The sequence below is a fragment of the Haplochromis burtoni genome, unplaced genomic scaffold, assembly GCF_018398535.1.
Source record: "Haplochromis burtoni strain Fernald_Lab_line unplaced genomic scaffold, NCSU_Asbu1 Contig_182, whole genome shotgun sequence".
NCBI lineage: Eukaryota > Metazoa > Chordata > Actinopteri > Cichliformes > Cichlidae > Haplochromis > Haplochromis burtoni.
Genome location: NW_024582543.1, coordinates 577158 through 592762, shown reverse-complemented (window position 1 = coordinate 592762; position 15605 = coordinate 577158). Strand labels below are relative to the sequence as shown.

The 15605-nt window shown below is 40.4% G+C and overlaps 1 protein-coding gene across 2 annotated transcripts in view; it reads left to right on the top strand.

Annotated features, from left to right (window-relative positions):
* The window catches only part of rab11fip1b (RAB11 family interacting protein 1 (class I) b), a 17710-nt gene extending 5434 nt beyond the window's left edge, over positions 1-12276 (top strand). Inside the window, exons 2-6 of one of the 2 annotated variants that reach the window (XM_042225781.1) lie at positions 4408-4811; positions 4912-6820; positions 8803-9675; positions 9991-10102; positions 10331-12276. In XM_042225781.1, the coding sequence (XP_042081715.1) occupies positions 4408-4811; positions 4912-6820; positions 8803-9675; positions 9991-10102; positions 10331-10342 (3310 nt within the window). In that variant the 3' untranslated portion in view covers positions 10343-12276. Of the gene's footprint in view, positions 1-4407; positions 4836-4911; positions 6821-8802; positions 9676-9990; positions 10103-10330 lie in introns of both variants that reach the window. The other variant, XM_042225782.1, reaches the window with a different exon arrangement.
* Positions 12277-15605: the final 3329 nt, after the last annotated feature.

Sequence of the window (15605 nt, the reverse complement as noted above, 5' to 3'; positions counted from 1 at the left end):
TTTTTTTTTTTTTTTTTTTCCCCACCATTAACTATTTTTAAACATTGGGTTTGGGAGATTGTCTTTTCTTTTTTATTTCTGTTTTTTTTTTTTTTTTTTTTTTTTTAAACCTATTAAAAAGGAGTTTAAATTTGTGCAATGTCTCATTTGTGCTACAGTTACACAAATATATGGGGTATTTGCATGACAGAGACTAAACATTTTTATACAACCCAGTTTTACACATGGAGTTGTACAAGGGCATTACAGCAGCCGTGTTAGCGAGAAGCGTTAAATTAAAGGTGCTATTAAGCAGCCAACTTAATTCAGTTGCGACTGGTTGGAGGGCGATGGGAAGTGGTGGAAATACAAACTGTGTGAACTGCTCAGTGTATAAAGGGGAAGTCCCTGAGCCATTTGAGCCTATAGCACTATAAATAAATGATGGTTCAGGGTCAGCTGATACACACCTGACTGTCAACTATATCAAAAAAAGGTCTTAAGCCTAATCTTAAAAGTGGAGACTGTGTGTCTCCAAAAGCCTAACTGGGATCTAGTTCCATAGTAGAGGCCTGATAGCTGAAGGCAATGATTCCCATTAAACTTGTAGAAACTCCAGGAACCACAAGTAAGCCAGCAGTCTGAGAGCAAAATATTATGAAGACTTTGATGTGAAACATGATTAAAGGAATAATTATACACTTGTCATGAAACGGTGTAACGAGCTAATCTAAGGACAGATCTCAAGTATAACTTCTGTTCATCATTTCTGACTTCTTACATAGCTTCATTGCCTTTTTCAAGTCACTGTGTGATCTAGCATATGTTATACAGTTTTTCAGTTTTAAAAGGCACCAATTTCATTCTCTGTTTTGGCAAAACAATGGGAAAGTGAGTTTCTTTCTTTGCACTGGCCTTCATTTTCTTTCTCTGACTCGTGGATACCAATAAGCCTTGAACATTATCACTGTTGAGCTGTTTAACTCACTCAGCTCTTCTCCCACTCACAGCTGGGTTCTGTGATAAGAAGACAGGGCATTGTCTTATCAGTAGTTCACAAGGAAGTGTGTGTGCGTGTGTGCACACGAAGTAAAATAGCTTTACAAAATGTTGAGTCATGCATTATCCTCCCCTGGCTCTGCCTGTCCAGCAGAGCTGCAATCTTTCTGCTACTTACAGAGGTGTGAGATTAGTCAAATGGCCTCATCATCACCCAGGATGTCTTGTATGAAAGCCATCAAAGCAGTTGTAACTCCTGCACAGCACTTACTACATTCAGCCAGCTAACGCCCAAACATTTTTGCAACTTCCCTTCTCATTTAACTGAAGTGACTTACTACTTCTGCTCTTTTTATTTTTTTTCTTGTTCATGTGGGATGCAACTGTGTTGCAATGCAGTACTATTTTGTACTGTCAAAGTACTCATCTGCGTGTGTTTTTGTCTCTTTGTTTTTATATAAGTATGTTATGCATATATATGGCTGTTATTGTGTACATTAAATATAATTATAAAGATTTTACATTTGGTATAAAGAGGTTTGACAAATTGTCAACTTACAGTGAGGGGTTCTGGTGAGTTTAATGCTGCATATTCTGAATATTTAACCACTCAGTGAGTGGAGTGGTTTCTCCAAGGGCGAGACTGTAGCTATCCAGAAGGCCTAACTGACTGCTGATCCACATGCTAGACAGCAGACTTTAACACCAGAAATGCCAAATGGATATCTTTTGGAAGAAATCTCTTGATCTGTTTAGTAGGCCCCGAGAGGTTTGAAGTACAAATGATGAGCTCCTTAGACTACAAATGGGCCATTGTCATTAGTCTGTGCTGTCACTGGACACCTCAGTGTCACCTTGCTAGTACTGGGTGAGAGCCCTCTTTTGCCATCAGAATGGACTTAATTCTTTGTAGCATAGATTCAACAAACATTTCTCAGAGATTTTGCTGGATGTGTACGAAGAATGATGGATCCATGCTCTCATGTTGATTGTGCACAACTCTGATCATCTAAATATGAGACTGTTGAAGGAGAATAATGACTATTGTTTAATTTTGGTCAGACATTAGAAAATGTACCTTCAGTTTTCTGTTCTTGGCTGACAGAAGTGGAGCCTGGTGTGGTTTTCTTCTGCTGTAGCCCATCTGCTTCAAGGTTTGACACAGTCAGATGCTCTTCTGCATGCCTCCATGGTTTTAACAGTCATTTGTGTTACTTTGTCTGCATTCTGCCCCCTCCTCTGACTAAAAAGGTGTTTTTGCATTTAGAGAACTGCTGACCACTGGATATTTTCTTTTTCTTCTGTAAACTCTAGAGATGGTTGTTTAGGCAATTACTAGCAATTTCTGAAATATAATGGAAACAAACTACAGTATGCAACATTCAAATTCACTTATCATATTTCGTCTTTGTACTTCAGCAGTTCAGTCTGACCATGTTTACATTAAATTGCTGATTGACTGCTGTATGTGCATTTTAAATTCATAAAATTAAGAATAAATAGTTAATCAGTTTTAATCCAACAATTAACCTTCTTGTACTAGATTGCATGTAGATGATGAACTATCCTAATTTATCTCAGTACACACAAAGAACGGGACAGACAGTCAAGTTATTCTGGCAATGATATGACTGAAAAAGTGTAATTTTTGTTTTGTTTTTTACTTGTATTGAATGAAATATTATTTTTCATAACTTTATATCACTTGTAGATGTGTCCCCATCCCATCTAGACGTGTTCTGTTGAATGGCATTTATCAGGCAAGCATGAAGAAGCCACACATGACACAGTTATGTCAAGGCCTGAAATCTGCAAATCACAACCAATTACTCATCAGCAAGTAGGAGGCAGTGGATCGTTGACAGCAGTAAGCCATTTCAAAACTTCCAGGAAAAGGCGTTTTCCCCAGCTTCTTAATTTGTTTGCATGACATCTGAAGCATTCCTAGGATGATTAAAATCTCACCATATCTAACTCTGGATCATCCAAAGGAGGTGCTGTATTCAGTTCTTTTAGCACATATATAAGTGGAATTTCAGTGGGCTGTGTTTTGTCAGGGTTGAAGTTGGAGGGGAAAGTCTATTTATGGCACACAAACGCGTGCATGCACAAAGCATCTTTGGACAATAATGTGTAATGCAGAGAAAGAGACGGAAGCCTGCAGCACAACAACAAATGCATGGCCTCGTCCTCATTTCCTCATTTCCCTAGGAATCCAGACTTCAGTGGGACTTGTTTGCTCAGTGGTGAGCTGACCTCAGATTTTTGCCTGATGGGCACTTTTTATGCTGACTGACTTTTTTTCTTTTTTTCCCTTTTTCCTATTGTGTTAGATTTCTTCTGCCTGTTCTGAGACCCTTCTGTCAGTACTGGATGGCGAAGGTGCAGAAACACTGGAAAGCTGGCCCTGTCTGGTCTTGCTTGGCATTTTTAGGATGTCTGTTTAGGATTTTTCAGCATTTTAAACATGAGACTTTAATTTTATGAATGAATTTTTAGGGCGTAACCACCATTTATAATTGGTTACTTTATTGTCATCTTGGTGTGTTGTTATTATCCAGCTGTATCAAAATGTGGTGCTGTATCAAAATTCTCTTTGGTGTGCATGTGTTGTATATTTAAAGGATGGGGGGGGTAATAACAGAATAAATTCCCTTGAACCTGGCAGGCTAAGTTTCGCAAGGATCCGACTAAATCTCGGATGAAAGCTTTCTCTTTCAAAGGGGCAGTTGGCTTGTTAACTCCCTGCAGGGTTGGTTGCATTATTTAGGAAAACTGGCATAAAACATTTTGACAGTGAACATCAGCACCGTACACCTACCATGCTCTGAAGATTTGATCATGTGAGACAAGCAACAAGGGAACAGGATTTAATAAAGGTTGTCAACTGCTGAGGGTACACACAGTACAAGCTTTCATAAATTCTGCAGGGCTGCTGTAGACTTGACAGAATTTATATTTTTAAGACTTTCCTTTATGGTCAGTTCGCTGGTTGAGCTTAGATCATCACAGACTTTCCAAAAACATTCACGCTGCCACTTTCCATTTGCAGTGAGATGGGTCATGATTTCTGCAAAGAGGAAAAATGAGCAGGACTAGACATTCACATTACTATAAATGAGTCCAAGTCTTGGTGACTCTCATTTGTTTAAATCATTTAGATCGTGATCAGTATTAATTTCTTTTGTTACAAGGGGTTTGTGGTGCATTTGATCTTTATAATCATTACAGAGACATTCAGTTTGGACCTTCAGACAGGCCTCACTTGACTTATAGATTGAGTGATAGATTTTGGTCACAAGTAGCTTGATTTTGTGATTGCACCCCACCTCTAAAACGACCACACATTTCTAGATATTTGATTTGCACTTTTATACAGTGGATGTGTAAATAAGTACAAAACGCTAATAATTTGTGTCTCTTCAACAGATGGTTTAAACTTCTTGATAAGACTGGTAAACCAGACAAAGACAGAGGAGAGGTGCTTCTGGATATCCAGTTCATGAGAAACAACATGACTGCCAGCATGTTCGACCTTTCTGCTGCTGGCAAATCTCGGTCTCGTCTGGGCAAGTTCAAGGACAAAGTTCGTGGCAAGAAAAAGGAGTCGGATTCTGTGACCAGCGTGGCGCCGTCTTTCAGTCAGGTCCTGACGGACAGCGAGGAGGAGGGCACCGGGGATGGTGAAGCGACGACGGGCAAGGATGGAAAACATAAGAAACACAAGATTAAGTCTTTGTTTTCTCCAAAGTCCAACTTGGAGAAGAGCATGTCTCAGTCTATGTCTGTTCTGCCTGGGAAGAACTCCACGCTCACCGGCAGCCAATCATCTGGTCTGAATGTCGATTCCTCAGAGGGTCAGGAATGTACTTTTTCACCATTAATGCTTTCCTCTTTCATTATGTTGTGTTAACGCTCTCATCTTCTTTTCAGGTAAAAAGAAGTTCAAGTTCATGATACATAAACGCTCGGGCAGCTCAGGCAGCAAGGATTCATCATCTGGTCGTGAAAAACAGGTTTCTGTAGAACAGAGTAATTTATGCATCAATGGCAGTCACGTATACTGTGAGGAGCTGCCATCTCGGACTTCTCGCATCAGCTCAAACTTCAGTCTGGCCAGTTCAGGTCATGGATCAATGGAGGATGTCCCTGAAAACTCTCCACCACCTGAGCAACAAAAGGCAGCGAGGCAGTGTTCACCTTGGGAAGAGGATGAGAAGGAGGAGGAAGACACTCCTGAAGTTGAAAACGTTAAAGCGAATGTGAGTGATTTAGAAAGGACTATAATAGAGGAGGAGACGAAAGAAGAGAAAGTTAAGAGGCAACAAGAGAGGCTTGAAAGTTTAGCTGAGGACAGAGAAAAACAAGAGGAAGAGGAGACGAGGAGTAAAGAAGAGGAAAATATTAGAAGTGAGGAAGAAAAGAGAAGACAAGAGCAAGAGGAAAGGGTTAGGATGGAAGAAGAGCGTGAAAGATTGGCAGAGGAAAAGAGACTACAAGTCCTAGAGAGAAGGAAAATAGAGGAGGAAGAAAAGAAGAAAAGAGACGAAGAGGAAAGGATTAGAATTGAGGCAGAGAAGAAGAGGTTAGAAGAAGAGGAGAGGGTTAAGATGGAAGAGAGAAGGCAAGAAGAGCAAAAACTGGCAGAGGAAAAGAGACTTGAGGAAGAGAAGAGGGCACAAGAAGAGAGGAGAAGGCTAGAAGAGGCAAAAATAGCTGAGGAAAAGAGACTGAAAGAAGTAGAGAGAAGGAAACTTGAGGAAAGAAGAAAGCAAAGAGATGAAGAGGAAAGGATTAGAATTGAGGAAGAGAAGAAGAGACTAGAAGAGGAGGAGAGGGTTAAGATGGAGGAAAAGAGAAGGCAAGAAGAGCAAAAACTGGCAGAGGAAAAGAGACTTGAGGAAGAGAAGAGGGCACAAGAAGAGAGGAGAAGGCTAGAAGAGGAAAAAATAGCTGAGGAAGAAGAGAGGATTAGAAAGGAAAATGAGGAGGAAGAGAGGAGACAAAAAGAGGAGGAGGAGCTGCTGAAAAAACTGGAAGAAGAGCAAAAGAAAAAAAGGATACAGTTGGAGCAGGAAAGGAAGCAAAGGGAGGAAGAAGAGAGGGTTAGGAAAGAGGAAGAGAAGAAAAGGCAAGAAGTGGAGGAACGGGCTAAGAAAGAAAGGGAAGAACATGAGAGATTAGAGGAGGAGAGGAAACGGATTGAGGCAGAGGAGAAAATTAGACGACAAGAAAGGATCAGGATGGAAAAAGAGGAAAAAAGGAGACTAGAAGAACAAGAAAATCAAAGAGCTGAAGAGGAAAGACTTAGGAAAGAGGAGGAGAAGAGACGGGAGGATGAGGAGAGGGCTAGGAAGCAAAGAGAAGAATATGAAAGACTGTTAGAGGAAAAAATGCAACAAGAAGAACAAAGAAGACTTGAGGAAGAGGAAAGAATTAGAAGGGAAGAAGAGGAAAGGGTTAGGATGGAGGAAGAGATGAAGAGGAGAAAAGAGGAAGAAGAGAGGACTAGAAAGGAAAAGGAAGAAATGGAGAGGCTGGAGGAAGAGAGAAGACTGCAGGAACAAGAAAAGTGGAGGATTGAGGAAGAGGAGAGGATTAGGAGAGAGAAGAAGGAAGAGGAGGCAAGGAAGCTGGAGAAGTTGAGGAATGCAGAAGAGCAAGAGAAGAGGGGAAACAAAACAACAGATGAAGTTAGGGCTGCAGGGAAGAAACCCAAAGTGAGCAGTCCTGCAGTCACTTCCACTAATCCTTTTGATGAAACCTTCTCTTCCAACCCCTTTGAGGAGATTCCCAAGTCCCTCGACAGCAGCACAGCTGAAGAGCCAACGGTTCAGCAACGGTTAGTTAAAGCTATACTCTACGTCAATCACAAGCACTGCAGTAAAAGTGTGATTTAATAGCCTTACCTTGAAATACTTGAATTCATTCATACATATATACATACAACCTCCTTAGCTCTCGAGAACCTCTGACTTTACAGAAGGAGTTTATTTACAGTGCATTTAAACAATTTTGTTAATGTAATTTTAAAACGACCAGACAACAGCTCAAGGTGGATGGAATTTTAAGGTTCTCAGTCTTTGTTTAGCATTTTCTCCATAGCACTCAGTACCAAGTACAATTGTGGATAAAGACAATGGAATTTTTTTTTTTGTTTGTTTGTTTTCTGGTCACGAATGTAAACAGTTGGCAAATCAAACCTGATTTTAGCGATTCAGGTCACTCTTTCCAATTCATTTATTTATTTATTTTTTTCCTTTTCAAAGTGGTGCATTAAAGTCCTTCCAAAGCTGTTGTAAAGCAAATTAGAACCACAGGTTTCAGGCAAGGCTGGAGGAAATGTCAAAGGAAAACTGAAATCTTTGTAGTGTCCTCCGGGAATATTAACACTTCGACAAAAAAAGTTTGTGCAAATTAATTCAGACGTTAAACTGCTTTTCCTTTTAAGAGAAACTGCCCTGTGCTTGTAACGCTTAAAAGGCTTGGTGATCACCCCAAGGTAGTCACATTGAACCTCTGTAGACCTTTCCTCAACTAAAGTGTTAGACCGCCTGACATTGTTAAGCATTACATAATGTGCACGGTTGACCAGGCTTAAAAGCAGAACAGGACAGCATCAGGAGCAGAAGAGAAAAGGAGGTAGTGGAGCTGAATTATAATGGTTGATTAAAAACAACACAACGATGATGTACATGCAGGGAATGTGTTATCTGAAGTTACCTTTTGTGCTTTTGCTCCGTCACAGGTCAGCAGCAGTTCTTCTCAGTACTTCTCTATTTAATAGAATAGAATTCAACTTTATTGTCATTGCACATGTCACAGGTACAGGGCAACGAAATGCAGTTTGCATCCATCCAGAAGTGCTTTAGCCATGATATAGCTATATTACAATATATATTAGCAATAATATGTAAGTATATTACAGAATGGGTCTATTACGGTATGTAATATGTTATGAATATGCTATAACTAAGTATGTACAGGCTATGAACAGGATATAAATATGAAAAAAACCTACACAGAATATGAAATAAATAACTTTACAGAAATATGAGATATACAGCTATACAGAAATGGGAACTATGCAAGTTGTAAACAGTTGTAGAATTAAAAGTTATCGTATGATTATTTACACAGAACTATACAGTAGTGCAGTTAAGAGGCTATATAAAGTGCTAGTGGTTGTGAGTGGTGGTTCAGTCCATGTTATTATTGTGTGTTTGAGGGTACAGTTGTGTGTGTGTGTGTGTAGGTGGTTGTGGGTGTGTAGGTGGTTGTGGGTGTGTAGGTGGTTGTGGGTGTGTGTATGTCCAGTCCATGTCTTAACATGGGTCAGATGTCAGGAGGCAGAGTAATGGGAACATAAGTGACACATGTGACTGTTGCACAGCTATGTGTGCGTTACAGTTTATATAATTTTGCAGACTGGGCTGAAAGATTGAGCTCACTGCATAGTTTTACCTCATTATGTGAAGTGAAAAATACTAGAAACCTTGTGAAGAAGTCAGTTTGATAGAAGAAGTAGATGGAAAGAAACTTCAGATGTGCTCAGCACATTAAAATACATTTCCTTTTATAATAGTATCTCAATATCTTATGTTACCTTTTCACTTTCTTTTGGTTGTCCTATAACATTGCAAGAGAATTTGGGACAAGGTATCTTTAATATTGTGAAAAATAAAGTCCTATTATATCAATCTATATTACTTGCATCATTAGTGTGTTTAGCCCCCCCCCCCCACGCCTACCAACCCTCAGTTGAATTCCTGTAATTAAATGCTGACGTATGCCCAAATGTTATATAGTCTGTCTCATTTCCAGGTGTCACTCTGCCGTGTCATCGGTGAGAAGTAAGACCGGTTCTGTGGATGAAAAGGACCTGATTAGTACTCAACGGGAGAAGCGAGCAGCTCCTCAGCCGCCAGTAAGGAGTCAAGCTGGCAAGCAGCCTCACAGGGAGCAGGATGTGCCGGCACGACATCTGGCACAAATTAACAAGCAAAGCAAAGACAAAGATGTCAAAACTGTCAGTGTTCCCCCACAGCGCTCGGTGCAAATGATCGCTCCGCTGTGTAGGTCTCCCACAGATTCAAAGAACTCCCAGAGCCTGATGCAAAGCAATAACGCTAATGGAACAACAAACGAAGCCAAACACAGCAAACGTCCTGCACCGTCCGTACCTCCTCCTGTGGGAGAAAAGCAGTCATCAGAACCAAAAACGAGCTCTAATCTAGGCGGCGCAGAGACCAAACAAGTTAAAGTTGTTTGTGGCTTAAATCCTTTTGAGGATGATGAAGATGAAAGTGAGCTCACAGATCAAGATGACACAGCAGTCTCTAGTAATACTGGTTCAATACACTGGCCTGCAGCTGTGTCACAAAGTGCAGATAAAGATACTGCCTCTCAACCAAAAATCAAATCCTCAAAGACGGCCCACGCTCCCCCACCTCCTGCAAAGAATGACATCAGCTCGAACACTTTAACGAACCCGGGCACGGAAAGAAGCCATGCTACAGGTGATCGAAGTGCAGCTGCGCCCGATAACGATGCACTCCAAGCATGCGACCCGTATTATGAGTCCAAAAGTCCTGGGCATGTCCCAGTGAGTCCACTCCAAGAGTCCCAGTCCCTTAAAGTCCAGAATATAGTGGAGACAGATGTGAAGAAAGACTGGGCCCCTACACCTTCACGCAGGTGAGATGGTTTGGTTGCTAAAGAATAACTTTTATAGGTCAAATGTTACTATATTTATATTTTTATCTGTACGCACGTTTCATTTGTGTAATTTGCAACATTCAATCTTATTAGCTTTCACTTACACAAATGTTTAATGTATTCTGTACAGTATAGTAAGCTTGATATGGGTGAACTGAGTTTTATTATTGGGTATTATGTTCAGTTTAATTGTTGAATGGATTACTGCGCAGTGTACTTGGTTATACGGTTTCCTTTACTCCCATTCAACAGGTGCTTACGTCTGTCTTTTATGCTTTGTTTTCATCATTTCAGGCTTCAGCCGGTAAGACCTCTTAATCCTCTTGAGCAGCAGGGTGCCTCAGTTGTTCAAGAGGAAAATGAAAACAAATCCACAGGAATCCCCAGTGGACTTCAGGACAAAACACACTGATTTCTCTCTCTCTCTCTCTCTCTCTCTCTCTCTCTCTCTCTCTCTCTCTCTCTCTCTCTCTCTCTCTCTCTCTCTCTTTCTCTCTCTTCTCTCTCTCCTCTCTCTCTCCCCCCCCCCACCCCACCCTTTTTTTTTTTTTTTTTAAGATTTTCAACAAGAAGTAGGCCGATGGAATTTAAGTTTCTTATATCCTGGCACTTTTAAAGCATGCTTTGTCGCTCCACAGGAGGATGACAGTGGGATGAAAGGGCCTTACTCCCAGCTGACCCGGGAGGAACTGATCTCTCTGATCTTGAAACAGGAGAACCAGCTCTCGGAGAGAGATTATAAGATATCGGAGCTGGAGCAGTACATTGATAATTTACTTGTGCGAGTCATAGAAGAGAAGCCAAGTATCCTCATGTCCTTGACCGCTATGAAGAAAGCTGCTTAGGTAGCTTTGCAGGCATCACTGTATTCTTGCTGCACTTAATCAGACCTGTTTATTCACAGCTCGTCCACATTGGAAATATCACTTTATAGATGTATTGGTTACGTTAATGCAACTGGAATACTTTTGCTGTAAAGTGTGGAGGAACACTTTAGATTTCAAATATTTCATCACCCAATAAAATTAATGATTTGAGGGAAAGAAAATCTTTGAAATATTTAGCTCTCTCAGCTAAAGGATTCAGTTTGGAAAGACTTTGTAGTTTTTAGATGATCGATAAATTTAGACATTTGTTTCATGTGAGTTTAAAGGATATCTTGTATATATCTGGTCATGCCTGTCATCTTTCTTCTGGAAATAACTTTGATAAATGTGTAATCCTGCCAGCATACCAGACTTGTTGCATTTCATGGCGAAACTCGAGTTGATTTCTCTCTGTAGAGCTTACTGTCAAAGTTTACTGCTAATTCCCATGTGCACTTTAAGTAGCTCACACTATTAACTGTTAAGACACTGAACACTGTACTGAGTATTTTTACTGCTTAAATAAATTTGAAAAATAAAATAAAACCATGAATTAATACAAACACTGTCTGCTACTTTATTTAGTTTCTGATCAGATTATAGCGCGTTTTAAAGATTAGTTTTCCTTTCCTGAAGAAACAGTTGTTCTTGTTTTTTAAATCTTAATTTATATCCTGGAATATTTTTCTGTAGGCTTCATTTCATCTAATGTCTGTACGCAGTACTGAAATTTAAGTGTACATGGTCTTCTTCATCATCTTAAAATTAATCTTGACATTGATTTGCTAAAGCTTGTTTAAAACATTTGCTTTTGGTGATGTCAAAGGAGAATGGCCAGACTGCTTTAAGCTGATAGGAAGCCAACAGGAAGTCAGATAACCACTCATTATAACCAAGGTGTGCAGAAGAGCATCTCTGAATGAACAGCATATTAAAGCTTAAAGCAGATGGGCTACTGCAGCAGACGACCACACCGGGGGCCATTCCTGTCAGATGTAAACAGGAATCTGACCTCAGTCCAACAGAGCACCTTTGTGATGTGGTGGAATGTGAGACCTGCATCGTTAATGTGTAGCCAACAAATCTGCATCAACTGTGTGATGCTGTCAGGTCAATATGGACCAGAATCTGTGAGGAACGTTTCCAGCATGTTGCTGAATGTGTGTCATTATGAATTAAAGCATTTCTCAAGACAAAAGGGGCCCAGCCCGGTACCAACACGGTGTACCTGTACGCGAATCACATGGTTAGGTCACCTAGCAGTATTTATAAAACTGAGGATTACTCTGATTTAACATTTGATCTCCTTTTGGAAAAATAAAAACCATAATCATATGAAAATTTCTAGTAATGCAGAGGCTAAGGTTGAAAATTGTGTTTAATCATATCGTCAACATGACCCTAAGATTGCTTAGTCTAAAGTTTGTCTGAAGACAGTCTGCTTGGATATCCTTTTATGCTGTACAAAACGTGATGTTCTTGGATATTTCTTCAAGAACTGATCATGAACAGATGGAGTAATTTGAGATAAACAATCCGGTAATATGAGTACTAATGGGAAACTTGCCTTGGCTGTGATGAGTTCTCAAGGTCTCAAACTGTGAAGTTCTGTGTACCACAGGGTGGAAATCAGCCTCTAATCAGCCTCTATTCAGCAAGTCTTCCAGCAGCCACAACATATTCAGTTGATCTGCATGTGCAAAGGGCATTGCTCAACAAGATTATGACCAATAAAACTGTAATCACTGAGGCATTTGAGAAAATCACTCTATTTTAAGCTGTTAAATACTCTGACTGCACCCCCCCCCCAGTGTTTCTTAATTCTTCCTTTCAAATATTTTTGTTGCACTGGGAAGTGCTTAGTAGTTTCAGACTGTAAGAAGACTTCATTTTAATATTAACATTAATCATGAATGACTGTTCGGTTTTTGTAAGTGCAAAATTTGTTACTGACAGTGTGGGACACTCTTTGCCCAGCCTTCATGATGCAGAGAGACAAACGTTGTCCTAAAAAAGGTCCCTGACCTCCGTTGCTTCTACCTTCTCAGAATTTATAGTTTAATAATTCAACAGTAACTTCTCAAAGATGGGTTAAAATGTTAGAGCTACTAATCCACGTCAAAGGGTTGGGGTGGTTCGAGCATCTTACAAAGGTGCCTCCTGGGTGTTCCAGGCATGCGTGACTGAGAAGAGACCCCAGGGTAGACTCGGGACGTGCTGGAGAGATTATATCTCTTGGCTGGCCTGGGAATGCCTCAGTGTTCCACCAGATAATTTGGAGAATATAGCTGGGGAGGGAGAGGTCTGGGGCTCTCTGTTTAGGCTGCTGCTCCTACGATGGATGGATAGATGGGTGAATGAATGGGTGGGTGGGTTAGTAAATGAGTGAGTGGGTCCACAGTTTCAATCTACACAGAAAATGGCGTCCCTCCCACGGCTTACATGGACCATCAGTCATATATCTTACCAAATTCCCTCAAAATGGGAAAAATGACTCCTAATAGCAAAAGGTTATCAAAACTCCTGATCAGTAGTCTGTGCGCAAGTGTCTATATTATTCTCTCCCAACTATCCCTGTAACTCTCTCAAAACCTTCCATAATTACATAAATGTGAAAGGAGTCCAGCCAACATTTGTGTCAGTATTTCTTCTTTCTTCAGTATCTACCTTTTTCTGTCTCTTTCATGTTGGGAATCTTAGATTGTTTTTCTTCTATACTGCCTTGAGTTAAACCAGGACATTGTTGGTGTTGGGTTTCCATATTAACACAGTGTCCGAGTGAGTAGACAATTTTAGGTGAAGGAGTCACTGAGTTTTGCAACCTGTAAGATTATTTCTGGGAATTATTTGCTTACCTCATTGCCCTGCAGCCTTGCTGGCTCTGGTTCCAGTCTTAGAGTACCAAGCCTGTTTTAGTCCATTTCCCTGCTCTGGACACCTGCATGACTCCATTATACCTGCCCCCAGTCTTTACAGCCCCTACAGTGTGCTTGATTGTTTAGGACTCCTGCATGCTTCTGATACTGCTTCACTTGTTCTCTCATTCAGGAAATTCAGCAATCGGCAGTGTCTTTGAGTTTTTGTGTGCGTGTAACACATTGTGATATCCTTTTCTACCTTCCCTTTCTAAGTAGCTGACAGTGATTTCTCTTATTTGCATTATATAGTGGTGACCAGCTGTTATCCTAGTGTAGATTTGTGTAGTGTGGCACTTTGCATTTGTTAGCATTTTACAGACTGGGAAGACCGCACATTTTAAACAGATGCATTTGTCAAATGAGCTTTTACACTCTCAGAGGAAACATTATGTGCATTATCTGCTGTAGATATGTTTTTTTTCTTTTTTTGGTCTTCTTTCTCATGTGTTGCACAACTATGCTTATTGTTTTCCCAGTATGGGTCAACAAGCTTAGTTGCATCACTTTTTTATTCAGATTAGAGTTGGACTGATTCCTGAAATAATTTCAAGGAGGGCTGGTCTCTTTAGGTTTACTATAGAAAGGTTACCTCCCTACTTTATGTAGAGTTCTAGTCTGGTCTTAATTTTTTCTTTATTGTAGCACAAATGTATTGACCTCAGTGTCTTTCGCTGGCCCTATTTGCCTTTCAAATGCACATATTTTGCACTGCATGGATGGATCTAACTGAGATATTATGATATGTTGGCTCTTGAAGAAAAGAGTGAAACAGGGATTTTTCTTTTGAACTACTTTTATAACCACTGGTAATTTTTGGTATTGTTTTTTTTGTTCCTGTCTTTTTGTGTTCATTCCAGCCTGTAATGGCATCCTCTGTTGTTCATCTTGTGTGAGTCTTCATTTTGATTGTGATGACGTCTGTGATGACGCATTTGGCCTCCTGATTCTTTTGTGAGTCTTCTTCGTGAATACTCACACTACTTGAAGTCCACTTTTTCATGGCTTTTTGGGGTTGCTTTTCTTCTCCATCACTCTTTTTGTTCTTTGATGCCTGTTCTTTCACTGGAACTTCTCTCTGCACTGACATTTTCTGTTATTTATTTTAGTATTGTACAGCACTTTGGTCTACCAGGTGTGTTTTTAAAGTGCTATATAAATAAATAAATGATGATGATGATGATGATGATGATGATATTTATTACTGCTCCATTCTCCATGTTGCCCTCAAGTCATTCCGATTTCATGCTGTGAGTCGTGCTTGGGTAAGTAGTTTATCCTGCTGTGATGAGTAGCCTAAATGCCCTCTCTAACATTTCTTTCTTCCTCAGTCTTTTTAGTCTTGCAACATCATCAGAATCCCTTACTCATTTCATGACTTTCCTTTTCATTTATTACTCAACTCTCTCACACCATTTTGAATTTCTGGTCCATGCTGAGGAATGAGGTTTACAGAGCTACCAGGCCTACAGAGGACACCATAACCACAACACTCCTTACTGTTGTCCTGAGCTACACGAGGCTGCTCTTTGTAGATTTCAACCTCCCTCACAAACTGGTGACAAAACTGACAGAGTGTCCAGTCACTTCTGGTCTGACTTTCTGTCTCTTTGACTCCCAAAAGGTGAGAGTAGGCTGCTACAAGTTCTCAGCCCTCAGTCTCAGCACCGGCTCTTCACAGGGATGTGTGCTGAGTCCCTACTCTTCATCCTCTATACTCACAACTGCACCCCCACCCATTCCAGCAACAACCTCATTAAATTTCCAGATGACACCACTTTAATGGGGCTCATCTAAGGGAGTGATGAGTCTGCTTATTAGGTGGAGGTGGAGTATTTATCTGGTTGTCGTAGTGATAACAACCTGATCATTAACACCACCAAGACCAAGGTGTTGATTATTGACTACAAGAGGTAGAAAATGGATATTCAGACCATTTTCATTTCATGTGTGGAGAAATTATTGGACTGATTCCTGGGCATCCAAGCAGAAGAGGAGCTGACCTGGAAGAAGGCAAAGCAGAGACTTTGCCTCACTCAAAAATCTGCTTATGTCCTTCTATCACTGCTCAGAGAAGTAGAGAGTGGTTTCCCAGCTGCACAGTAGAAGAGAGAAAAGTGCTTTCAGA